Here is a 27,146-nt window from a genome sequence, read left to right on the forward strand (position 1 = left end):
GACATAATTTTCATGCCTTTTGTCTTCCAGGACAGGCAGTGGTGACTTCTGTAGGTAAATCAGACCTGTGTAACTTTACACTCTGTACCAAGAGCTGTGAGATTGTGAAGTACACAGGCAAATGTCACACCACTACAGCGCCTACTACAACTCCATCTGAAACTGCAACAACAGTAACAGTAACTCCCACAACTACAGAAACAACAAGATGCTCTTGCCACGCCAATGGACAAACATTATCACCTGGTAAGTGTATCAACACAAATAAAATCTTATACCATGGCAAATTGCATAGGCAAGCTGGGAATCTTGTCTGATGTGTGTCTCCATCAACCTCCCAGAACAGTGATCAAGAATGCGCCCTAAACTGGTAATTCCAACATTGTGAATGGGTTGTTCTTGGCAGTTGCACAAAGTGGAAACTTTCTTACCTTGTTTCATTTCATCCAACAAATGTCATTGCTTTTCTGCTGGACAAACACGTGCAGGTGGTTGTTTCTTTGGGATGTGAAAGAAGAAAGGAACTAAGTTCAATTTGCACGTACATTAATGTCCTTTGCTCACTTGTCTGTTTATATTTGCTAACCATTTGTACGCACCATTTAGATGTTTGCCACACCCGTTTACCTCATCAATCAGCCTGTGTTGATTTCTGATTGCAATGTTCCATGCCAAATCTTGTCTTGCAGAATAGGATTGTTTATAATTTTTAGGAAGATCTCATCTTTTTTGTTTCATCAATTATCTCAGCTTTCTGCAATGCTGAACGAAGCTTTAAATGTCCTGGTTCTTTTTTGGAAAGGAAAGGAGAATGTTAGAATTTTCACTCTCCTCTAGAGCTTCAGTGCTTTGCTTAATCTTCTGACATTTTTTTCTTGTCTGACAACACCACACCATTTATATCTTATCTCAGACATTTACCACATGTATTGGACAGTGGCAATATTGACTTCAGATTTCATAGTTTTTAAACCATGCCAAGTTTTCCCTTGCAGGATGACATATTCTGATTTTGTGGAAGAGCTTGCAATTTTTTTTATGCAGTTTGAATTTTTTTTTAGCATAACTACAGAGATGAGCAACAGAGCGAACAAATTCGAGGGCAAACACCTGAAATGCAATGATGCCATATCTAGGTTACATTAGGATCAGTACAATCAGCCAAATGCATTTTTGCTGTTTGGAACCTTTCTGTAAATGAAGCATATCCAGGGACATTAGCAACAGTGTAATGAATGCGATATATCCTCACAAATAATTTTCCTGTCCAAATAGCTGGTTAGAGCATACATGACATTTGCCCACAATTTAAATGTGCCGTCTTCATGTATGGTAATTGCACAGTCATGTTTATTTTCTCATGGTTCCAAGAATAGCAGCCACTGTCGTCTATATATTGACAGGACGGTAACTAGTGTGGCTGTGTGAGAACTCATCATGAGATGCCTGTGACATACTTTTCATGCCTTTTGTCTTCCAGGACAGGCAGTGGTGACTTCTGTAGGTAAATCAGACCTGTGTAACTTTACACTCTGTACCAAGAGCTGTGAGATTGTGAAGTACACAGGCAAATGTCACACCACTACAGCGCCTACTACAACTCCATCTGAAACTGCAACAACAGTAACAGTAACTCCCACAACTTCAGAAACAACAAGATGCTCTTGCCACGCCAATGGACAAACATTATCACCTGGTAAGTGTCTCAACATCAATGAAATCGTGTACCATGACAAATTGCATAGGCAAGCTGGGAATCTTGTCTGAGGTGTGTCTCCATCAACCTCCCAGAACAGTGATCAAGAATGCGCCCTAAACTGGTAATTCCAACATTGTGAATGGGTTGTTCTTGGCAGTTGCACAAAGTGGAAACTTTCTTGCCTTGTTTCATTTCATCCAACAAATGTCATTGCTTTTCTGCTGGACAAACACGTGCAGGTGGTTGTTTCTTTGGGATGTGAAAGAAGAAAGGAACTAAATTCAATTTGCACGTACATTAATGTCCTTTGCTCACTTGTCTGTTTATATTTGCTAACCATTCGTACGCACCATTTAGATGTTTGCCACACCCATTTACCTCATCAATCAGCCTGTGTTGATTTCTGATTGCAATGTTCCATGCCAAATCTTGTCTTGCAGAATATGATTGTTTATAGTTTTTAGGAAGATCTCATCTTTTTTGTTTCATCAATTATCTCAGCTTTCTGCAATGCTGAACGAAGCTTCAAATGTCCTGGTTCTTTTTTGGAAAGGAAAGGAGAATGTTAGAATTTTCACTCTCCTCTAGAGCTTCAGTGCTTTGCTTAATCTTCTGACATTTTTTTCTTGTCTGACGACACCACACCATTTATATTTTATAAATATATCATTTATCTCATCCATTTACCCCATCTATTCGACTGTGGCAATATTGACTTCAGATTTCATAGTTTTTAAACCATGCCACGTTTTCCCTTCCAGGATGACATATTCTGATTTTGAGGAAGAGCTTGCAATATTTTTTCATGCAGTTTGAATTTCTTTGAGCTTCACTTCAGTGATGAGCAACAGAGCGAGGGCAAACACCTGAAATGCAATGATGCCATATCTAGGTTACATTAGGGTCAGTAAAATCAGCCAAATGCATTTTTGCTGTTTGGAACTTTTCTGTAAATGAAGCATCTCCAGGGACATTAGCAAGAGTGTAATGAATGCGATATATCCTCACAAATAATTTTCCTGTCAAATTAGCTAGTTAGAGCATACATGACATTTGCCCATAATTTTAATGTGTCGTCTTCATGTATGGTAATTGCACAGTCATGTTTATTTTCTCATGGTTCCAAGAACAGCAGCCACTGCCGTCTATATATTGACAGGAAGGTAAATAGTGTGGCTGTGTGAGAACTCATCATGAGATGCCTGTGACATAATTTTCATGCCTTTTGTCTTCCAGGACAGGCAGTGGTGACTTCTGTAGGTAAATCAGACCTGTGTAACTTTACACTCTGTACCAAGAGCTGTGAGATTGTGAAGTACACAGGCAAATGTCACACCACTACAGCGCCTACTACAACTCCATCTGAAACTGCAACAACAGTAACAGTAACTCCCACAACTACAGAAACAACAAGATGCTCTTGCCACGCCAATGGACAAACATTATCACCTGGTAAGTGTATCAACACAAATAAAATCTTATACCATGGCAAATTGCATAGGCAAGCTGGGAATCTTGTCTGATGTGTGTCTCCATCAACCTCCCAGAACAGTGATCAAGAATGCGCCCTAAACTGGTAATTCCAACATTGTGAATGGGTTGTTCTTGGCAGTTGCACAAAGTGGAAACTTTCTTACCTTGTTTCATTTCATCCAACAAATGTCATTGCTTTTCTGCTGGACGAACATGTGCAGGTGGTTTAGCTTTGGGATGTGAAAGAAAAAAGGAACTGAGTTCAATTTGCACGTACATTAATGTCCTTTGCTCACTTGTCTGTTTATGTCTGCTAACCATTCGTACGCACCATTTAGATGTTTGCCACACCCATTTACCTCATCAATCAGCCTGTGTTGATTTCTGATTGCAATGTTCCATGCCAAATCTTGTCTTGCAGAATATGATTGTTTATAATTTTTAGGAAGATCTCATCTTTTTTGTTTCATCAATTATCTCAGCTTTCTGCAATGCTGAACGAAGCTTTAAATGTCCTGGTTCTTTTTTGGAAAGGAAAGGAGAATGTTAGAATTTTCACTCTCCTCTAGAGCTTCAGTGGTCTGTTTAATCTTCTGACATTTTGTTCTTGTCTGACGACACCACACCATTTATATCTTATCTCAGCCATTTACCACATCTACTGGACAGTGGCAATATTGACTTCAGATTTCATAGTTTTTAAACCATGCCAAGTTTTCCCTTGCAGGATGACATATTCTGATTTTGAGGAAGAGCTTGCAATATTTTTTCATGCAGTTTTATTTTCTTTGAGCATAACTACAGAGATGAGCAACAGATCGAACAAATTCAAGGGCAAACACCTGAAATGCAATGATGCTATATCTAGGTTACATTAGGGTCAGTACAATCAGCCAAATGCATTTTTGCTGTTTGGAACCTTTCTGTAAATGAAGCATATCCAGGGACATTAGCAACAGTGTAATGAATGCGATATATCCTCACAAATAATTTTCCTGTCAAATTAGCTAGTTAGAGCATACATGACATTTGCCCATAATTTTAATGTGTCGTCTTCATGTATGGTAATTGCACAGTCATGTTTATTTTCTCATGGTTCCAAGAACAGCAGCCACTGTCGTCTATATATTGACAGGAAGGTAAATAGTGTGGCTGTGTGAGAACTCATCATGAGATGCCTGTGACATAATTTTCATGCCTTTTGTCTTCCAGGACAGGCAGTGGTGACTTCTGTAGGTAAATCAGACCTGTGTAACTTTACACTCTGTACCAAGAGCTGTGAGATTGTGAAGTACACAGGCAAATGTCACACCACTACAGCGCCTACTACAACTCCATCTGAAACTGCAACAACAGTAACAGTAACTCCCACAACTACAGAAACAACAAGATGCTCTTGCCACGCCAATGGACAAACATTATCACCTGGTAAGTGTATCAACACAAATAAAATCTTATACCATGGCAAATTGCATAGGCAAGCTGGGAATCTTGTCTGATGTGTGTCTCCATCAACCTCCCAGAACAGTGATCAAGAATGCGCCCTAAACTGGTAATTCCAACATTGTGAATGGGTTGTTCTTGGCAGTTGCACAAAGTGGAAACTTTCTTACCTTGTTTCATTTCATCCAACAAATGTCATTGCTTTTCTGCTGGACGAACATGTGCAGGTGGTTTTTCTTTGGGATGTGAAAGAAAAAAGGAACTGAGTTCAATTTGCACGTACATTAATGTCCTTTGCTCACTTGTCTGTTTATATTTGCTAACCATACGTACACACCCTTTAGATGTTTGCCACACCCATTTACCTCATCAATCAGCCTGTGTTGATTTCTGATTGCAATGTTCCATGCCAAATCTTGTCTTGCAGAATATGATTGTTTATAGTTTTTAGGAAGATCTCATCTTTTTTGTTTCATCAATTATCTCAGCTTTCTGCAATGCTGAACGAAGCTTTAAATGTCCTGGTTCTTTTTTGGAAAGGAAAGGAGAATGTTAGAATTTTCACTCTCCTCTAGAGCTTCAGTGCTCTGTTTAATCTTCTGACATTTTGTTCTTGTCTGACGACACCACACCATTTATATCTTATCTCAGCCATTTACCACATCTACTGGACAGTGGCAATATTGACTTCAGATTTCATAGTTTTTAAACCATGCCAAGGTTTCCCGTGCAGGATGACATATTCTGATTTTGAGGAAGAGCTTGCAATATTTTTTCATGCAGTTTTATTTTCTTTGAGCATAACTACAGAGATGAGCAACAGATCGAACAAATTCAAGGGCAAACGCCTGAAATGCAATGATGCTATATCTAGGTTACATTAGGGTCAGTACAATCAGCCAAATGCATTTTTGCTGTTTGGAACCTTTCTGTAAATGAAGCATATCCAGGGACATTAGCAACAGTGTAATGAATGCGATATATCCTCACAAATAATTTTCCTGTCAAAATAGCTAGTTAGAGCATACATGACATTTGCCCATAATTTTAATGTGTCGTCTTCATGTATGGTAATTGCACAGTCATGTTTATTTTCTCATGGTTCCAAGAACAGCAGCCACTGTCGTCTATATATTGACAGGAAGGTAAATAGTGTGGCTGTGTGAGAACTCATCATGAGATGCCTGTGACATAATTTTCATGACTTTTGTCTTCCAGGACAGGCAGTGGTGACTTCTGTAGGTAAATCAGACCTGTGTAACTTTACACTCTGTACCAAGAGCTGTGAGATTGTGAAGTACACAGGCAAATGTCACACCACTACAGCGCCTACTACAACTCCATCTGAAACTGCAACAACAGTAACAGTAACTCCCACAACTACAGAAACAACAAGATGCTCTTGCCACGCCAATGGACAAACATTATCACCTGGTAAGTGTATCAACACAAATAAAATCTGGTACCATGGCAAATTGCATAGGCAAGCTGGGAATCTTGTCTGATGTGTGTCTCCATCAACCTCCCAGAACAGTGATCAAGAATGCGCCCTAAACTGGTAATTCCAACATTGTGAATGGGTGATCTTGGCAGTTTCAGAAAGTGGAAACTTTCTCGCCTTGTTTCATTTCATCCAACAAATGTCATTGCTTTTCTGCTGGACAAACACGTGCAGGTGGTTGTTTCTTTGGGATGTGAAAGAAGAAAGGAACTAAGTTCAATTTGCACGTACATTAATGTCCTTTGCTCACTTGTCTGTTTATGTCTGCTAACCATTCGTACGCACCATTTAGATGTTTGCCACACCCATTTACCTCATCAATCAGCCTGTGTTGATTTCTGATTGCAATGTTCCATGCCAAATCTTGTCTTGCAGAATATGATTGTTTATAATTTTTAGGAAGATCTCATCTTTTTTGTTTCATCAATTATCTCAGCTTTCTGCAATGCTGAACGAAGCTTTAAATGTCCTGGTTCTTTTTTGGAAAGGAAAGGAGAATGTTAGAATTTTCACTCTCCTCTAGAGCTTCAGTGCTCTGTTTAATCTTCTGACATTTTGTTCTTGTCTGACGACACCACACCATTTATATCTTATCTCAGCCATTTACCACATCTACTGGACAGTGGCAATATTGACTTCAGATTTCATAGTTTTTAAACCATGCCAAGGTTTCCCTTGCAGGATGACATATTCTGATTTTGAGGAAGAGCTTGCAATATTTTTTCATGCAGTTTTATTTCCTTTGAGCATAACTACAGAGATGAGCAACAGATCGAACAAATTCAAGGGCAAACGCCTGAAATGCAATGATGCCATATCTAGGTTACATTAGGGTCAGTAAAATCAGCCAAATGCATTTTTGCTGTTTGGAACCTTTCTGTAAATGAAGCATATCCAGGGACATTAGCAACAGTGTAATGAATGCGATATATCCTCACAAATAATTTTCCTGTCAAATTAGCTAGTTAGAGCATACATGACATTTGCCCATAATTTTAATGTGTCGTCTTCATGTATGGTAATTGCACAGTCATGTTTATTTTCTCATGGTTCCAAGAACAGCAGCCACTGTCGTCTATATATTGACAGGAAGGTAAATAGTGTGGCTGTGTGAGAACTCATCATGAGATGCCTGTGACATAATTTTCATGCCTTTTGTCTTCCAGGACAGGCAGTGGTGACTTCTGTAGGTAAATCAGACCTGTGTAACTTTACACTCTGTACCAAGAGCTGTGAGATTGTGAAGTACACAGGCAAATGTCACACCACTACAGCGCCTACTACAACTCCATCTGAAACTGCAACAACAGTAACAGTAACTCCCACAACTACAGAAACAACAAGATGCTCTTGCCACGCCAATGGACAAACATTATCACCTGGTAAGTGTATCAACACAAATAAAATCTTATACCATGACAAATTGCATAGGCAAGCTGGGAATCTTGTCTGATGTGTGTCTCCATCAACCTCCCAGAACAGTGATCAAGAATGCGCCCTAAACTGGTAATTCCAACATTGTGAATGGGTTGTTCTTGGCAGTTGCACAAAGTGGAAACTTTCTTACCTTGTTTCATTTCATCCAACAAATGTCATTGCTTTTCTGCTGGATGAACATGTGCAGGTGGTTGTTTCTTTGGGATGTGAAAGAAGAAAGGAACTGATTTCAATTTGCACGTACATTAATGTCCTTTGCTCATTTGTCTGTTGATATTTGCTAACCATACGTACACACCATTTAGATGTTTGCCACACCCATTTACCTCATCAATCAGCCTGTGTTGATTTCTGATTGCAATGTTCCATGCCAAATCTTGTCTTGCAGAATATGATTGTTTATAATTTTTAGGAAGATCTCATCTTTTTTGTTTCATCAATTATCTCAGCTTTCTGCAATGCTGAACGAAGCTTTAAATGTCCTGGTTCTTTTTTGGAAAGGAAAGGAGAATGTTAGAATTTTCACTCTCCTCTAGAGCTTCAGTGCTCTGTTTAATCTTCTGACATTTTGTTCTTGTCTGACGACACCACACCATTTATATCTTATCTCAGCCATTTACCACATCTACTGGACAGTGGCAATATTGACTTCAGATTTCATAGTTTTTAAACCATGCCAAGGTTTCCCTTGCAGGATGACATATTCTGATTTTGAGGAAGAGCTTGCAATATTTTTTCATGCAGTTTTATTTCCTTTGAGCATAACTACAGAGATGAGCAACAGATCGAACAAATTCAAGGGCAAACGCCTGAAATGCAATGATGCCATATCTAGGTTACATTAGGGTCAGTAAAATCAGCCAAATGCATTTTTGCTGTTTGGAACCTTTCTGTAAATGAAGCATCTCCAGGGACATTAGCAACAGTGTAATGAATGCGATATATCCTCACAAATAATTTTCCTGTCAAATTAGCTAGTTAGAGCATACATGACATTTGCCCATAATTTTAATGTGTCGTCTTCATGTATGGTAATTGCACAGTCATGTTTATTTTCTCATGGTTCCAAGAACAGCAGCCACTGTCGTCTATATATTGACAGGAAGGTAAATAGTGTGGCTGTGTGAGAACTCATCATGAGATGCCTGTGACATAATTTTCATGCCTTTTGTCTTCCAGGACAGGCAGTGGTGACTTCTGTAGGTAAATCAGACCTGTGTAACTTTACACTCTGTACCAAGAGCTGTGAGATTGTGAAGTACACAGGCAAATGTCACACCACTACAGCGCCTACTACAACTCCATCTGAAACTGCAACAACAGTAACAGTAACTCCCACAACTACAGAAACAACAAGATGCTCTTGCCACGCCAATGGACAAACATTATCACCTGGTAAGTGTATCAACACAAATAAAATCTTATACCATGACAAATTGCATAGGCAAGCTGGGAATCTTGTCTGATGTGTGTCTCCATCAACCTCCCAGAACAGTGATCAAGAATGCGCCCTAAACTGGTAATTCCAACATTGTGAATGGGTTGTTCTTGGCAGTTGCACAAAGTGGAAACTTTCTTACCTTGTTTCATTTCATCCAACAAATGTCATTGCTTTTCTGCTGGATGAACATGTGCAGGTGGTTGTTTCTTTGGGATGTGAAAGAAGAAAGGAACTAAGTTCAATTTGCACGTACATTAATGTCCTTTGCTCATTTGTCTGTTTATATTTGCTAACCATACGTACACACCATTTAGATGTTTGCCACACCCATTTACCTCATCAATCAGCCTGTGTTGATTTCTGATTGCAATGTTCCATGCCAAATCTTGTCTTGCAGAATATGATTGTTTATAATTTTTAGGAAGATCTCATCTTTTTTGTTTCATCAATTATCTCAGCTTTCTGCAATGCTGAACGAAGCTTTAAATGTCCTGGTTCTTTTTTGGAAAGGAAAGGAGAATGTTAGAATTTTCACTCTCCTCTAGAGCTTCAGTGCTCTGTTTAATCTTCTGACATTTTGTTCTTGTCTGACGACACCACACCATTTATATCTTATCTCAGCCATTTACCACATCTACTGGACAGTGGCAATATTGACTTCAGATTTCATAGTTTTTAAACCATGCCAAGTTTTCCCTTGCAGGATGACATATTCTGATTTTGAGGAAGAGCTTGCAATATTTTTTCATGCAGTTTTATTTTCTTTGAGCATAACTACAGAGATGAGCAACAGATCGAACAAATTCAAGGGCAAACACCTGAAATGCAATGATGCTATATCTAGGTTACATTAGGGTCAGTACAATCAGCCAAATGCATTTTTGCTGTTTGGAACCTTTCTGTAAATGAAGCATATCCAGGGACATTAGCAACAGTGTAATGAATGCGATATATCCTCACAAATAATTTTCCTGTCAAATTAGCTAGTTAGAGCATACATGACATTTGCCCATAATTTTAATGTGTCGTCTTCATGTATGGTAATTGCACAGTCATGTTTATTTTCTCATGGTTCCAAGAACAGCAGCCACTGTCGTCTATATATTGACAGGAAGGTAAATAGTGTGGCTGTGTGAGAACTCATCATGAGATGCCTGTGACATAATTTTCATGCCTTTTGTCTTCCAGGACAGGCAGTGGTGACTTCTGTAGGTAAATCAGACCTGTGTAACTTTACACTCTGTACCAAGAGCTGTGAGATTGTGAAGTACACAGGCAAATGTCACACCACTACAGCGCCTACTACAACTCCATCTGAAACTGCAACAACAGTAACAGTAACTCCCACAACTACAGAAACAACAAGATGCTCTTGCCACGCCAATGGACAAACATTATCACCTGGTAAGTGTATCAACACAAATAAAATCTTATACCATGGCAAATTGCATAGGCAAGCTGGGAATCTTGTCTGATGTGTGTCTCCATCAACCTCCCAGAACAGTGATCAAGAATGCGCCCTAAACTGGTAATTCCAACATTGTGAATGGGTTGTTCTTGGCAGTTGCACAAAGTGGAAACTTTCTTACCTTGTTTCATTTCATCCAACAAATGTCATTGCTTTTCTGCTGGACGAACATGTGCAGGTGGTTTTTCTTTGGGATGTGAAAGAAAAAAGGAACTGAGTTCAATTTGCACGTACATTAATGTCCTTTGCTCACTTGTCTGTTTATATTTGCTAACCATACGTACACACCCTTTAGATGTTTGCCACACCCATTTACCTCATCAATCAGCCTGTGTTGATTTCTGATTGCAATGTTCCATGCCAAATCTTGTCTTGCAGAATATGATTGTTTATAGTTTTTAGGAAGATCTCATCTTTTTTGTTTCATCAATTATCTCAGCTTTCTGCAATGCTGAACGAAGCTTTAAATGTCCTGGTTCTTTTTTGGAAAGGAAAGGAGAATGTTAGAATTTTCACTCTCCTCTAGAGCTTCAGTGCTCTGTTTAATCTTCTGACATTTTGTTCTTGTCTGACGACACCACACCATTTATATCTTATCTCAGCCATTTACCACATCTACTGGACAGTGGCAATATTGACTTCAGATTTCATAGTTTTTAAACCATGCCAAGGTTTCCCGTGCAGGATGACATATTCTGATTTTGAGGAAGAGCTTGCAATATTTTTTCATGCAGTTTTATTTTCTTTGAGCATAACTACAGAGATGAGCAACAGATCGAACAAATTCAAGGGCAAACGCCTGAAATGCAATGATGCTATATCTAGGTTACATTAGGGTCAGTACAATCAGCCAAATGCATTTTTGCTGTTTGGAACCTTTCTGTAAATGAAGCATATCCAGGGACATTAGCACAGTGTAATGAATGCGATATATCCTCACAAATAATTTTCCTGTCAAATTAGCTAGTTAGAGCATACATGACATTTGCCCATAATTTTAATGTGTCGTCTTCATGTATGGTAATTGCACAGTCATGTTTATTTTCTCATGGTTCCAAGAACAGCAGCCACTGTCGTCTATATATTGACAGGAAGGTAAATAGTGTGGCTGTGTGAGAACTCATCATGAGATGCCTGTGACATAATTTTCATGCCTTTTGTCTTCCAGGACAGGCAGTGGTGACTTCTGTAGGTAAATCAGACCTGTGTAACTTTACACTCTGTACCAAGAGCTGTGAGATTGTGAAGTACACAGGCAAATGTCACACCACTACAGCGCCTACTACAACTCCATCTGAAACTGCAACAACAGTAACAGTAACTCCCACAACTACAGAAACAACAAGATGCTCTTGCCACGCCAATGGACAAACATTATCACCTGGTAAGTGTATCAACACAAATAAAATCTTATACCATGGCAAATTGCATAGGCAAGCTGGGAATCTTGTCTGATGTGTGTCTCCATCAACCTCCCAGAACAGTGATCAAGAATGCGCCCTAAACTGGTAATTCCAACATTGTGAATGGGTTGTTCTTGGCAGTTGCAGAAAGTGGAAACTTTCTTACCTTGTTTCATTTCATCCAACAAATGTCATTGCTTTTCTGCTGGATGAACATGTGCAGGTGGTTGTTTCTTTGGGATGTGAAAGAAGAAAGGAACTAAGTTCAATTTGCACGTACATTAATGTCCTTTGCTCATTTGTCTGTTTATATTTGCTAACCATACGTACACACCATTTAGATGTTTGCCACACCCATTTACCTCATCAATCAGCCTGTGTTGATTTCTGATTGCAATGTTCCATGCCAAATCTTGTCTTGCAGAATATGATTGTTTATAATTTTTAGGAAGATCTCATCTTTTTTGTTTCATCAATTATCTCAGCTTTCTGCAATGCTGAACGAAGCTTTAAATGTCCTGGTTCTTTTTTGGAAAGGAAAGGAGAATGTTAGAATTTTCACTCTCCTCTAGAGCTTCAGTGCTCTGTTTAATCTTCTGACATTTTGTTCTTGTCTGACGACACCACACCATTTATATCTTATCTCAGCCATTTACCACATCTACTGGACAGTGGCAATATTGACTTCAGATTTCATAGTTTTTAAACCATGCCAAGGTTTCCCGTGCAGGATGACATATTCTGATTTTGAGGAAGAGCTTGCAATATTTTTTCATGCAGTTTTATTTCCTTTGAGCATAACTACAGAGATGAGCAACAGATCGAACAAATTCAAGGGCAAACGCCTGAAATGCAATGATGCCATATCTAGGTTACATTAGGGTCAGTAAAATCAGCCAAATGCATTTTTGCTGTTTGGAACCTTTCTGTAAATGAAGCATCTCCAGGGACATTAGCAACAGTGTAATGAATGCGATATATCCTCACAAATAATTTTCCTGTCAAATTAGCTAGTTAGAGCATACATGACATTTGCCCATAATTTTAATGTGTCGTCTTCATGTATGGTAATTGCACAGTCATGTTTATTTTCTCATGGTTCCAAGAACAGCAGCCACTGTCGTCTATATATTGACAGGAAGGTAAATAGTGTGGCTGTGTGAGAACTCATCATGAGATGCCTGTGACATAATTTTCATGCCTTTTGTCTTCCAGGACAGGCAGTGGTGACTTCTGTAGGTAAATCAGACCTGTGTAACTTTACACTCTGTACCAAGAGCTGTGAGATTGTGAAGTACACAGGCAAATGTCACACCACTACAGCGCCTACTACAACTCCATCTGAAACTGCAACAACAGTAACAGTAACTCCCACAACTACAGAAACAACAAGATGCTCTTGCCACGCCAATGGACAAACATTATCACCTGGTAAGTGTATCAACACAAATAAAATCTTATACCATGACAAATTGCATAGGCAAGCTGGGAATCTTGTCTGATGTGTGTCTCCATCAACCTCCCAGAACAGTGATCAAGAATGCGCCCTAAACTGGTAATTCCAACATTGTGAAAGGGTTGTTCTTGGCAGTTGCACAAAGTGGAAACTTTCTTACCTTGTTTCATTTCATCCAACAAATGTCATTGCTTTTCTGCTGGATGAACATGTGCAGGTGGTTGTTTCTTTGGGATGTGAAAGAAGAAAGGAACTAAGTTCAATTTGCACGTACATTAATGTCCTTTGCTCATTTGTCTGTTTATATTTGCTAACCATACGTACACACCATTTAGATGTTTGCCACACCCATTTACCTCATCAATCAGCCTGTGTTGATTTCTGATTGCAATGTTCCATGCCAAATCTTGTCTTGCAGAATATGATTGTTTATAATTTTTAGGAAGATCTCATCTTTTTTGTTTCATCAATTATCTCAGCTTTCTGCAATGCTGAACGAAGCTTTAAATGTCCTGGTTCTTTTTTGGAAAGGAAAGGAGAATGTTAGAATTTTCACTCTCCTCTAGAGCTTCAGTGCTCTGTTTAATCTTCTGACATTTTGTTCTTGTCTGACGACACCACACCATTTATATCTTATCTCAGCCATTTACCACATCTACTGGACAGTGGCAATATTGACTTCAGATTTCATAGTTTTTAAACCATGCCAAGGTTTCCCTTGCAGGATGACATATTCTGATTTTGAGGAAGAGCTTGCAATATTTTTTCATGCAGTTTTATTTCCTTTGAGCATAACTACAGAGATGAGCAACAGATCGAACAAATTCAAGGGCAAACGCCTGAAATGCAATGATGCCATATCTAGGTTACATTAGGGTCAGTAAAATCAGCCAAATGCATTTTTGCTGTTTGGAACCTTTCTGTAAATGAAGCATATCCAGGGACATTAGCAACAGTGTAATGAATGCGATATATCCTCACAAATAATTTTCCTGTCAAATTAGCTAGTTAGAGCATACATGACATTTGCCCATAATTTTAATGTGTCGTCTTCATGTATGGTAATTGCACAGTCATGTTTATTTTCTCATGGTTCCAAGAACAGCAGCCACTGTCGTCTATATATTGACAGGAAGGTAAATAGTGTGGCTGTGTGAGAACTCATCATGAGATGCCTGTGACATAATTTTCATGCCTTTTGTCTTCCAGGACAGGCAGTGGTGACTTCTCTAGGTAAATCAGACCTGTGTAACTTTACACTCTGTACCAAGAGCTGTGAGATTGTGAAGTACACAGGCAAATGTCACACCACTACAGCGCCTACTACAACTCCATCTGAAACTGCAACAACAGTAACAGTAACTCCCACAACGACAGAAACAACAAGATGCTCTTGCCACGCCAATGGACAAACATTATCACCTGGTAAGTGTATCAACACAAATAAAATCTTATACCATGACAAATTGCATAGGCAAGCTGGGAATCTTGTCTGATGTGTGTCTCCATCAACCTCCCAGAACAGTGATCAAGAATGCGCCCTAAACTGGTAATTCCAACATTGTGAATGGGTTGTTCTTGGCAGTTGCACAAAGTGGAAACTTTCTTACCTTGTTTCATTTCATCCAACAAATGTCATTGCTTTTCTGCTGGATGAACATGTGCAGGTGGTTGTTTCTTTGGGATGTGAAAGAAGAAAGGAACTAAGTTCAATTTGCACGTACATTAATGTCCTTTGCTCATTTGTCTGTTTATATTTGCTAACCATACGTACTCACCATTTAGATGTTTGCCACACCCATTTACCTCATCAATCAGCCTGTGTTGATTTCTGATTGCAATGTTCCATGCCAAATCTTGTCTTGCAGAATATGATTGTTTATAATTTTTAGGAAGATCTCATCTTTTTTGTTTCATCAATTATCTCAGCTTTCTGCAATGCTGAACGAAGCTTTAAATGTCCTGGTTCTTTTTTGGAAAGGAAAGGAGAATGTTAGAATTTTCACTCTCCTCTAGAGCTTCAGTGCTCTGTTTAATCTTCTGACATTTTGTTCTTGTCTGACGACACCACACCATTTATATCTTATCTCAGCCATTTACCACATCTACTGGACAGTGGCAATATTGACTTCAGATTTCATAGTTTTTAAACCATGCCAAGGTTTCCCGTCAGGATGACATATTCTGATTTTGAGGAAGAGCTTGCAATATTTTTTCATGCAGTTTTATTTTCTTTGAGCATAACTACAGAGATGAGCAACAGATCGAACAAATTCAAGGGCAAACGCCTGAAATGCAATGATGCCATATCTAGGTTACATTAGGGTCAGTAAAATCAGCCAAATGCATTTTTGCTGTTTGGAACCTTTCTGTAAATGAAGCATATCCAGGGACATTAGCAACAGTGTAATGAATGCGATATATCCTCACAAATAATTTTCCTGTCAAATTAGCTAGTTAGAGCATACATGACATTTGCCCATAATTTTAATGTGTCGTCTTCATGTATGGTAATTGCACAGTCATGTTTATTTTCTCATGGTTCCAAGAACAGCAGCCACTGTCGTCTATATATTGACAGGAAGGTAAATAGTGTGGCTGTGTGAGAACTCATCATGAGATGCCTGTGACATAATTTTCATGCCTTTTGTCTTCCAGGACAGGCAGTGGTGACTTCTGTAGGTAAATCAGACCTGTGTAACTTTACACTCTGTACCAAGAGCTGTGAGATTGTGAAGTACACAGGCAAATGTCACACCACTACAGCGCCTACTACAACTCCATCTGAAACTGCAACAACAGTAACAGTAACTCCCACAACTACAGAAACAACAAGATGCTCTTGCCACGCCAATGGACAAACATTATCACCTGGTAAGTGTATCAACACAAATAAAATCTTATACCATGACAAATTGCATAGGCAAGCTGGGAATCTTGTCTGATGTGTGTCTCCATCAACCTCCCAGAACAGTGATCAAGAATGCGCCCTAAACTGGTAATTCCAACATTGTGAATGGGTTGTTCTTGGCAGTTGCACAAAGTGGAAACTTTCTTACCTTGTTTCATTTCATCCAACAAATGTCATTGCTTTTCTGCTGGATGAACATGTGCAGGTGGTTGTTTCTTTGGGATGTGAAAGAAGAAAGGAACTAAGTTCAATTTGCACGTACATTAATGTCCTTTGCTCATTTGTCTGTTTATATTTGCTAACCATACGTACACACCATTTAGATGTTTGCCACACCCATTTACCTCATCAATCAGCCTGTGTTGATTTCTGATTGCAATGTTCCATGCCAAATCTTGTCTTGCAGAATATGATTGTTTATAATTTTTAGGAAGATCTCATCTTTTTTGTTTCATCAATTATCTCAGCTTTCTGCAATGCTGAACGAAGCTTTAAATGTCCTGGTTCTTTTTTGGAAAGGAAAGGAGAATGTTAGAATTTTCACTCTCCTCTAGAGCTTCAGTGCTCTGTTTAATCTTCTGACATTTTGTTCTTGTCTGACGACACCACACCATTTATATCTTATCTCAGCCATTTACCACATCTACTGGACAGTGGCAATATTGACTTCAGATTTCATAGTTTTTAAACCATGCCAAGGTTTCCCTTGCAGGATGACATATTCTGATTTTGAGGAAGAGCTTGCAATATTTTTTCATGCAGTTTTATTTCCTTTGAGCATAACTACAGAGATGAGCAACAGATCGAACAAATTCAAGGGCAAACGCCTGAAATGCAATGATGCCATATCTAGGTTACATTAGGGTCAGTAAAATCAGCCAAATGCATTTTTGCTGTTTGGAACCTTTCTGTAAATGAAGCATATCCAGGGACATTAGCAACAGTGTAATGAATGCGATATATCCTCACAAATAATTTTCCTGTCAAATTAGCTAGTTAGAGCATACATGACATTTGCCCATAATTTTAATGTGTCGTCTTCATGTATGGTAATTGCACAGTCATGTTTATTTTCTCATGGTTCCAAGAACAGCAGCCACTGTCGTCTATATATTGACAGGAAGGTAAATAGTGTGGCTGTGTGAGAACTCATCATGAGATGCCTGTGACATAATTTTCATGCCTTTTGTCTTCCAGGACAGGCAGTGGTGACTTCTCTAGGTAAATCAGACCTGTGTAACTTTACACTCTGTACCAAGAGCTGTGAGATTGTGAAGTACACAGGCAAATGTCACACCACTACAGCGCCTACTACAACTCCATCTGAAACTGCAACAACAGTAACAGTAACTCCCACAACGACAGAAACAACAAGATGCTCTTGCCACGCCAATGGACAAACATTATCACCTGGTAAGTGTATCAACACAAATAAAATCTTATACCATGACAAATTGCATAGGCAAGCTGGGAATCTTGTCTGATGTGTGTCTCCATCAACCTCCCAGAACAGTGATCAAGAATGCGCCCTAAACTGGTAATTCCAACATTGTGAATGGGTTGTTCTTGGCAGTTGCACAAAGTGGAAACTTTCTTACCTTGTTTCATTTCATCCAACAAATGTCATTGCTTTTCTGCTGGATGAACATGTGCAGGTGGTTGTTTCTTTGGGATGTGAAAGAAGAAAGGAACTAAGTTCAATTTGCACGTACATTAATGTCCTTTGCTCATTTGTCTGTTTATATTTGCTAACCATACGTACACACCATTTAGATGTTTGCCACACCCATTTACCTCATCAATCAGCCTGTGTTGATTTCTGATTGCAATGTTCCATGCCAAATCTTGTCTTGCAGAATAGGATTGTTTATAATTTTTAGGAAGATCTCATCTTTTTTGTTTCATCAATTATCTCAGCTTTCTGCAATGCTGAACGAAGCTTTAAATGTCCTGGTTCTTTTTTGGAAAGGAAAGGAGAATGTTAGAATTTTCACTCTCCTCTAGAGCTTCAGTGCTCTGTTTAATCTTCTGACATTTTGTTCTTGTCTGACGACACCACACCATTTATATCTTATCTCAGCCATTTACCACATCTACTGGACAGTGGCAATATTGACTTCAGATTTCATAGTTTTTAAACCATGCCAAGGTTTCCCGTGCAGGATGACATATTCTGATTTTGAGGAAGAGCTTGCAATATTTTTTCATGCAGTTTTATTTTCTTTGAGCATAACTACAGAGATGAGCAACAGATCGAACAAATTCAAGGGCAAACGCCTGAAATGCAATGATGCCATATCTAGGTTACATTAGGGTCAGTAAAATCAGCCAAATGCATTTTTGCTGTTTGGAACCTTTCTGTAAATGAAGCATCTCCAGGGACATTAGCAACAGTGTAATGAATGCGATATATCCTCACAAATAATTTTCCTGTCAAATTAGCTAGTTAGAGCATACATGACATTTGCCCATAATTTTAATGTGTCGTCTTCATGTATGGTAATTGCACAGTCATGTTTATTTTCTCATGGTTCCAAGAACAGCAGCCACTGTCGTCTATATATTGACAGGAAGGTAAATAGTGTGGCTGTGTGAGAACTCATCATGAGATGCCTGTGACATAATTTTCATGCCTTTTGTCTTCCAGGACAGGCAGTGGTGACTTCTGTAGGTAAATCAGACCTGTGTAACTTTACACTCTGTACCAAGAGCTGTGAGATTGTGAAGTACACAGGCAAATGTCACACCACTACAGCGCCTACTACAACTCCATCTGAAACTGCAACAACAGTAACAGTAACTCCCACAACTACAGAAACAACAAGATGCTCTTGCCACGCCAATGGACAAACATTATCACCTGGTAAGTGTATCAACACAAATAAAATCTTATACCATGACAAATTGCATAGGCAAGCTGGGAATCTTGTCTGATGTGTGTCTCCATCAACCTCCCAGAACAGTGATCAAGAATGCGCCCTAAACTGGTAATTCCAACATTGTGAATGGGTTGTTCTTGGCAGTTGCAGAAAGTGGAAACTTTCTTACCTTGTTTCATTTCATCCAACAAATGTCATTGCTTTTCTGCTGGATGAACATGTGCAGGTGGTTGTTTCTTTGGGATGTGAAAGAAGAAAGGAACTAAGTTCAATTTGCACGTACATTAATGTCCTTTGCTCATTTGTCTGTTTATATTTGCTAACCATACGTACACACCATTTAGATGTTTGCCACACCCATTTACCTCATCAATCAGCCTGTGTTGATTTCTGATTGCAATGTTCCATGCCAAATCTTGTCTTGCAGAATATGATTGTTTATAATTTTTAGGAAGATCTCATCTTTTTTGTTTCATCAATTATCTCAGCTTTCTGCAATGCTGAACGAAGCTTTAAATGTCCTGGTTCTTTTTTGGAAAGGAAAGGAGAATGTTAGAATTTTCACTCTCCTCTAGAGCTTCAGTGCTCTGTTTAATCTTCTGACATTTTGTTCTTGTCTGACGACACCACACCATTTATATCTTATCTCAGCCATTTACCACATCTACTGGACAGTGGCAATATTGACTTCAGATTTCATAGTTTTTAAACCATGCCAAGGTTTCCCTTGCAGGATGACATATTCTGATTTTGAGGAAGAGCTTGCAATATTTTTTCATGCAGTTTTATTTCCTTTGAGCATAACTACAGAGATGAGCAACAGATCGAACAAATTCAAGGGCAAACGCCTGAAATGCAATGATGCCATATCTAGGTTACATTAGGGTCAGTAAAATCAGCCAAATGCATTTTTGCTGTTTGGAACCTTTCTGTAAATGAAGCATATCCAGGGACATTAGCAACAGTGTAATGAATGCGATATATCCTCACAAATAATTTTCCTGTCAAATTAGCTAGTTAGAGCATACATGACATTTGCCCATAATTTTAATGTGTCGTCTTCATGTATGGTAATTGCACAGTCATGTTTATTTTCTCATGGTTCCAAGAACAGCAGCCACTGTCGTCTATATATTGACAGGAAGGTAAATAGTGTGGCTGTGTGAGAACTCATCATGAGATGCCTGTGACATAATTTTCATGCCTTTTGTCTTCCAGGACAGGCAGTGGTGACTTCTCTAGGTAAATCAGACCTGTGTAACTTTACACTCTGTACCAAGAGCTGTGAGATTGTGAAGTACACAGGCAAATGTCACACCACTACAGCGCCTACTACAACTCCATCTGAAACTGCAACAACAGTAACAGTAACTCCCACAACTACAGAAACAACAAGATGCTCTTGCCACGCCAATGGACAAACATTATCACCTGGTAAGTGTATCAACACAAATAAAATCTTATACCATGACAAATTGCATAGGCAAGCTGGGAATCTTGTCTGATGTGTGTCTCCATCAACCTCCCAGAACAGTGATCAAGAATGCGCCCTAAACTGGTAATTCCAACATTGTGAATGGCAGTTGCAGAAAGTGGAAACTTTCTTACCTTGTTTCATTTCATCCAACAAATGTCATTGCTTTTCTGCTGGATGAACATGTGCAGGTGGTTGTTTCTTTGGGATGTGAAAGAAGAAAGGAACTAAGTTCAATTTGCACGTACATTAATGTCCTTTGCTCATTTGTCTGTTTATATTTGCTAACCATACGTACACACCATTTAGATGTTTGCCACACCCATTTACCTCATCAATCAGCCTGTGTTGATTTCTGATTGCAATGTTCCATGCCAAATCTTGTCTTGCAGAATATGATTGTTTATAATTTTTAGGAAGATCTCATCTTTTTTGTTTCATCAATTATCTCAGCTTTCTGCAATGCTGAACGAAGCTTTAAATGTCCTGGTTCTTTTTTGGAAAGGAAAGGAGAATGTTAGAATTTTCACTCTCCTCTAGAGCTTCAGTGCTCTGTTTAATCTTCTGACATTTTGTTCTTGTCTGACGACACCACACCATTTATATCTTATCTCAGCCATTTACCACATCTACTGGACAGTGGCAATATTGACTTCAGATTTCATAGTTTTTAAACCATGCCAAGGTTTCCCGTCAGGATGACATATTATGATTTTGAGGAAGAGCTTGCAATATTTTTTCATGCAGTTTTATTTTCTTTGAGCATAACTACAGAGATGAGCAACAGATCGAACAAATTCAAGGGCAAACGCCTGAAATGCAATGATGCCATATCTAGGTTACATTAGGGTCAGTAAAATCAGCCAAATGCATTTTTGCTGTTTGGAACCTTTCTGTAAATGAAGCATCTCCAGGGACATTAGCAACAGTGTAATGAATGCGATATATCCTCACAAATAATTTTCCTGTCAAATTAGCTAGTTAGAGCATACATGACATTTGCCCATAATTTTAATGTGTCGTCTTCATGTATGGTAATTGCACAGTCATGTTTATTTTCTCATGGTTCCAAGAACAGCAGCCACTGTCGTCTATATATTGACAGGAAGGTAAATAGTGTGGCTGTGTGAGAACTCATCATGAGATGCCTGTGACATAATTTTCATGCCTTTTGTCTTCCAGGACAGGCAGTGGTGACTTCTGTAGGTAAATCAGACCTGTGTAACTTTACACTCTGTACCAAGAGCTGTGAGATTGTGAAGTACACAGGCAAATGTCACACCACTACAGCGCCTACTACAACTCCATCTGAAACTGCAACAACAGTAACAGTAACTCCCACAACTACAGAAACAACAAGATGCTCTTGCCACGCCAATGGACAAACATTATCACCTGGTAAGTGTATCAACACAAATAAAATCTTATACCATGACAAATTGCATAGGCAAGCTGGGAATCTTGTCTGATGTGTGTCTCCATCAACCTCCCAGAACAGTGATCAAGAATGCGCCCTAAACTGGTAATTCCAACATTGTGAATGGGTTGTTCTTGGCAGTTGCAGAAAGTGGAAACTTTCTTACCTTGTTTCATTTCATCCAACAAATGTCATTGCTTTTCTGCTGGATGAACATGTGCAGGTGGTTGTTTCTTTGGGATGTGAAAGAAGAAAGGAACTAAGTTCAATTTGCACGTACATTAATGTCCTTTGCTCATTTGTCTGTTTATATTTGCTAACCATACGTACACACCATTTAGATGTTTGCCACACCCATTTACCTCATCAATCAGCCTGTGTTGATTTCTGATTGCAATGTTCCATGCCAAATCTTGTCTTGCAGAATATGATTGTTTATAATTTTTAGGAAGATCTCATCTTTTTTGTTTCATCAATTATCTCAGCTTTCTGCAATGCTGAACGAAGCTTTAAATGTCCTGGTTCTTTTTTGGAAAGGAAAGGAGAATGTTAGAATTTTCACTCTCCTCTAGAGCTTCAGTGCTCTGTTTAATCTTCTGACATTTTGTTCTTGTCTGACGACACCACACCATTTATATCTTATCTCAGCCATTTACCACATCTACTGGACAGTGGCAATATTGATTCAGATTTCATAGTTTTTAAACCATGCCAAGGTTTCCCGTGCAGGATGACATATTCTGATTTTGAGGAAGAGCTTGCAATATTTTTTCATGCAGTTTTATTTTCTTTGAGCATAACTACAGAGATGAGCAACAGATCGAACAAATTCAAGGGCAAACGCCTGAAATGCAATGATGCCATATCTAGGTTACATTAGGATCAGTAAAATCAGCCAAATGCATTTTTGCTGTTTGGAACCTTTCTGTAAATGAAGCATATCCAGGGACATTAGCAACAGTGTAATGAATGCGATATATCCTCACAAATAATTTTCCTGTCAAATTAGCTAGTTAGAGCATACATGACATTTGCCCATAATTTTAATGTGTCGTCTTCATGTATGGTAATTGCACAGTCATGTTTATTTTCTCATGGTTCCAAGAACAGCAGCCACTGTCGTCTATATATTGACAGGAAGGTAAATAGTGTGGCTGTGTGAGAACTCATCATGAGATGCCTGTGACATAATTTTCATGCCTTTTGTCTTCCAGGACAGGCAGTGGTGACTTCTGTAGGTAAATCAGACCTGTGTAACTTTACACTCTGTACCAAGAGCTGTGACATTGTGAAGTACACAGGCAAATGTCACACCACTACAGCGCCTACTACAACTCCATCTGAAACTGCAACAACAGTAACAGTAACTCCCACAACTACAGAAACAACAAGATGCTCTTGCCACGCCAACGGACAAACATTATCACCTGGTAAGTGCACCAGGTGAAATGAAAACTGGTATCATGTTGAGTTACACAAGAAGTCTGGGAATGGGAGAAAGCCCCCTTGACTGTGGATGCTTGAAATCAGAAAACAACAGTGAATTTGCTGGAAAAATTCAGCAGGTGGTCTGCCAACCTGTGTGGAGAGACAGCAGGGTCAATGAAGTCAGTGCAAATCTCTGAGCTGAGTCCATGTTATCTCTGATGGATACTCATTTGGCAATTCCAACGTAGTGAATGTGATAGGTTCTGATTAATCATTGGTCAGCGAAGAATGCTAGTTAAAATATACTTGTCCATTCCAAAACAAGAACACGTAGTTTCAGAAGAGGAGCCACTGTCGTGACTATATTGAAACAAAGATCAATACAGTGGCAGATTGACAAGCTGTCGTGAGATGCCTGGAACATCATTTTCATGATTTTTGTCTTCCAGGACAGGCAGTGGTGACTTCTGTAGGTAATTCAGACCTGTGTAACTTTACGCTCTGTACCAAGAGCTGTGAGATTGTGAAGTACACAGGCAAATGTCACACCACTACAGTGCCTACTACAACTCCATCCGAAACTGCAACTACAGTAACAGTAACTCCCACAACTACAGAAACAACAAGATGCTCTTGCCACGCCAATGGACAAACATTATCACCTGGTAAGTGTCTCAACATCAATGAAATCGTGTACCATGACAAATTGCATAGGCAAGCTGGGAATCTTGTCTGATGTGTGTCTCCATCAACCTCCCAGAACAGTGATCAAGAATGCGCCCTAAACTGGTAATTCCAACATTGTGAATGGGTTGTTCTTGGCAGTTGCAGAAAGTGGAAACTTTCTTACCTTGTTTCATTTCATCCAACAAATGTCATTGCTTTTCTGCTGGACAAACACGTGCAGGTGGTTGTTTCTTTGGGATGTGAAAGAAGAAAGGAACTAAGTTCAATTTGCACGTACATTAATGTCCTTTGCTCACTTGTCTGTTTATATTTGCTAACCATTTGTACGCACCATTTAGATGTTTGCCACACCCGTTTACCTCATCAATCAGCCTGTGTTGATTTCTGATTGCAATGTTCCATGCCAAATCTTGTCTTGCAGAATAGGATTGTTTATAATTTTTAGGAAGATCTCATCTTTTTTGTTTCAACAATTATCTCAGCTTTCTGCAATGCTGAACGAAGCTTTAAATGTCCTGGTTCTTTTTTGGAAAGGAAAGGAGAATGTTAGAATTTTCACTCTCCTCTAGAGCTTCAGTGCTCTGTTTAATCTTCTGACATTTTGTTCTTGTCTGACGACACCACACCATTTATATCTTATCTCAGCCATTTACCACATCTACTGGACAGTGGCAATATTGACTTCAGATTTCATAGTTTTTAAACCATGCCAAGTTTTCCCTTGCAGGATGACATATTCTGATTTTGTGGAAGAGCTTGCAATTTTTTTTATGCAGTTTGAATTTTTTTTTAGCATAACTACAGAGATGAGCAACAGAGCGAACAAATTCGAGGGCAAACACCTGAAATGCAATGATGCCATATCTAGGTTACGTTAGGATCAGTACAATCAGCCAAATGCATTTTTGCTGTTTGGAACCTTTCTGTAAATGAAGCATATCCAGGGACATTAGCAACAGTGTAATGAATGCGATATATCCTCACAAATAATTTTCCTGTCCAAATAGCTGGTTAGAGCATACATGACATTTGCCCACAATTTAAATGTGCCGTCTTCATGTATGGTAATTGCACAGTCATGTTTATTTTCTCATGGTTCCAAGAACAGCAGCCACTGTCGTCTATATATTGACAGGAAGGTAACTAGTGTGGCTGTGTGAGAACTCATCATGAGATGCCTGTGACATACTTTTCATGACTTTTGTCTTCCAGGACAGGCAGTGGTGACTTCTGTAGGTAAATCAGACCTGTGTAACTTTACACTCTGTACCAAGAGCTGTGAGATTGTGAAGTACACAGGCAAATGTCACACCACTACAGCGCCTACTACAACTCCATCTGAAACTGCAACAACAGTAACAGTAACTCCCACAACTACAGAAACAACAAGATGCTCTTGCCACGCCAATGGACAAACATTATCACCTGGTAAGTGTCTCAACATCAATGAAATCGTTTACCATGACAAATTGCATAGGCAAGCTGGGAATCTTGCCTGAGGTGTGTCTCCATCAACCTCCCAGAACAGTGATCAAGAATGCACCCTAAACTGGTAATTCCAACATTGTGAATGGGTTGTTCTTGGCAGTTGCAGAAAGTGGAAACTTTCTTGCCTTGTTTCATTTCATCCAACAAAGGTCATTGCTTTTCTGCTGGATGAACATGTGCAGGTGGTTGTTTCTTTGGGATGTGAAAGAAGAAAGGAACTAAGTTCAATTTGCACGTACATTAATGTCCTTTGCTCATTTGTCTGTTTATATTTGCTAACCATACGTACACACCATTTAGATGTTTGCCACACCCATTTACCTCATCAATCAGCCTGTGTTGATTTCTGATTGCAATGTTCCATGCCAAATCTTGTCTTGCAGAATATGATTGTTTATAATTTTTAGGAAGATCTCATCTTTTTTGTTTCATCAATTATCTCAGCTTTCTGCAATGCTGAACGAAGCTTTAAATGTCCTGGTTCTTTTTTGGAAAGGAAAGGAGAATGTTAGAATTTTCACTCTCCTCTAGAGCTTCAGTGCTCTGTTTAATCTTCTGACATTTTGTTCTTGTCTGACGACACCACACCATTTATATCTTATCTCAGCCATTTACCACATCTACTGGACAGTGGCAATATTGACTTCAGATTTCATAGTTTTTAAACCATGCCAAGGTTTCCCGTGCAGGATGACATATTCTGATTTTGAGGAAGAGCTTGCAATATTTTTTCATGCAGTTTTATTTTCTTTGAGCATAACTACAGAGATGAGCAACAGATCGAACAAATTCAAGGGCAAACGCCTGAAATGCAATGATGCCATATCTAGGTTACATTAGGATCAGTAAAATCAGCCAAATGCATTTTTGCTGTTTGGAACCTTTCTGTAAATGAAGCATATCCAGGGACATTAGCAACAGTGTAATGAATGCGATATATCCTCACAAATAATTTTCCTGTCAAATTAGCTAGTTAGAGCATACATGACATTTGCCCATAATTTTAATGTGTCGTCTTCATGTATGGTAATTGCACAGTCATGTTTATTTTCTCATGGTTCCAAGAACAGCAGCCACTGTCGTCTATATATTGACAGGAAGGTAAATAGTGTGGCTGTGTGAGAACTCATCATGAGATGCCTGTGACATAATTTTCATGCCTTTTGTCTTCCAGGACAGGCAGTGGTGACTTCTGTAGGTAAATCAGACCTGTGTAACTTTACACTCTGTACCAAGAGCTGTGAGATTGTGAAGTACACAGGCAAATGTCACACCACTACAGCGCCTACTACAACTCCATCTGAAACTGCAACAACAGTAACAGTAACTCCCACAACTACAGAAACAACAAGATGCTCTTGCCACGCCAACGGACAAACATTATCACCTGGTAAGTGCACCAGGTGAAATGAAAACTGGTATCATGTTGAGTTACACAAGAAGTCTGGGAATGGGAGAAAGCCCCCTTGACTGTGGATGCTTGAAATCAGAAAACAACAGTGAATTTGCTGGAAAAATTCAGCAGGTGGTCTGCCAACCTG

The 27,146-nt window shown here is 39.1% G+C and overlaps 1 protein-coding gene across 1 annotated transcript in view; it reads left to right on the top strand.

Moving 5' to 3' along the window:
- Positions 1 to 27,146, top strand: part of LOC132824528 (mucin-2-like) — a 167,966-nt gene that overhangs the window by 89,453 nt on the left and 51,367 nt on the right. The window contains exons 42-61 of the mRNA XM_060839164.1: positions 31 to 246; positions 1,481 to 1,696; positions 2,936 to 3,151; positions 4,385 to 4,600; positions 5,834 to 6,049; positions 7,283 to 7,498; positions 8,733 to 8,948; positions 10,183 to 10,398; positions 11,631 to 11,846; positions 13,081 to 13,296; positions 14,531 to 14,746; positions 15,980 to 16,195; positions 17,430 to 17,645; positions 18,880 to 19,095; positions 20,330 to 20,545; positions 21,768 to 21,983; positions 23,217 to 23,432; positions 23,880 to 24,095; positions 25,330 to 25,545; positions 26,780 to 26,995. Of these exons, the coding sequence (XP_060695147.1) occupies positions 31 to 246; positions 1,481 to 1,696; positions 2,936 to 3,151; positions 4,385 to 4,600; positions 5,834 to 6,049; positions 7,283 to 7,498; positions 8,733 to 8,948; positions 10,183 to 10,398; positions 11,631 to 11,846; positions 13,081 to 13,296; positions 14,531 to 14,746; positions 15,980 to 16,195; positions 17,430 to 17,645; positions 18,880 to 19,095; positions 20,330 to 20,545; positions 21,768 to 21,983; positions 23,217 to 23,432; positions 23,880 to 24,095; positions 25,330 to 25,545; positions 26,780 to 26,995 (4,320 nt within the window). The remainder of the gene's footprint in view (positions 1 to 30; positions 247 to 1,480; positions 1,697 to 2,935; positions 3,152 to 4,384; positions 4,601 to 5,833; positions 6,050 to 7,282; positions 7,499 to 8,732; positions 8,949 to 10,182; positions 10,399 to 11,630; positions 11,847 to 13,080; positions 13,297 to 14,530; positions 14,747 to 15,979; positions 16,196 to 17,429; positions 17,646 to 18,879; positions 19,096 to 20,329; positions 20,546 to 21,767; positions 21,984 to 23,216; positions 23,433 to 23,879; positions 24,096 to 25,329; positions 25,546 to 26,779; positions 26,996 to 27,146) is intronic.

The sequence above is a fragment of the Hemiscyllium ocellatum genome, chromosome 18, assembly GCF_020745735.1.
Source record: "Hemiscyllium ocellatum isolate sHemOce1 chromosome 18, sHemOce1.pat.X.cur, whole genome shotgun sequence".
Taxonomy (NCBI): Eukaryota; Metazoa; Chordata; class Chondrichthyes; order Orectolobiformes; family Hemiscylliidae; genus Hemiscyllium; species Hemiscyllium ocellatum.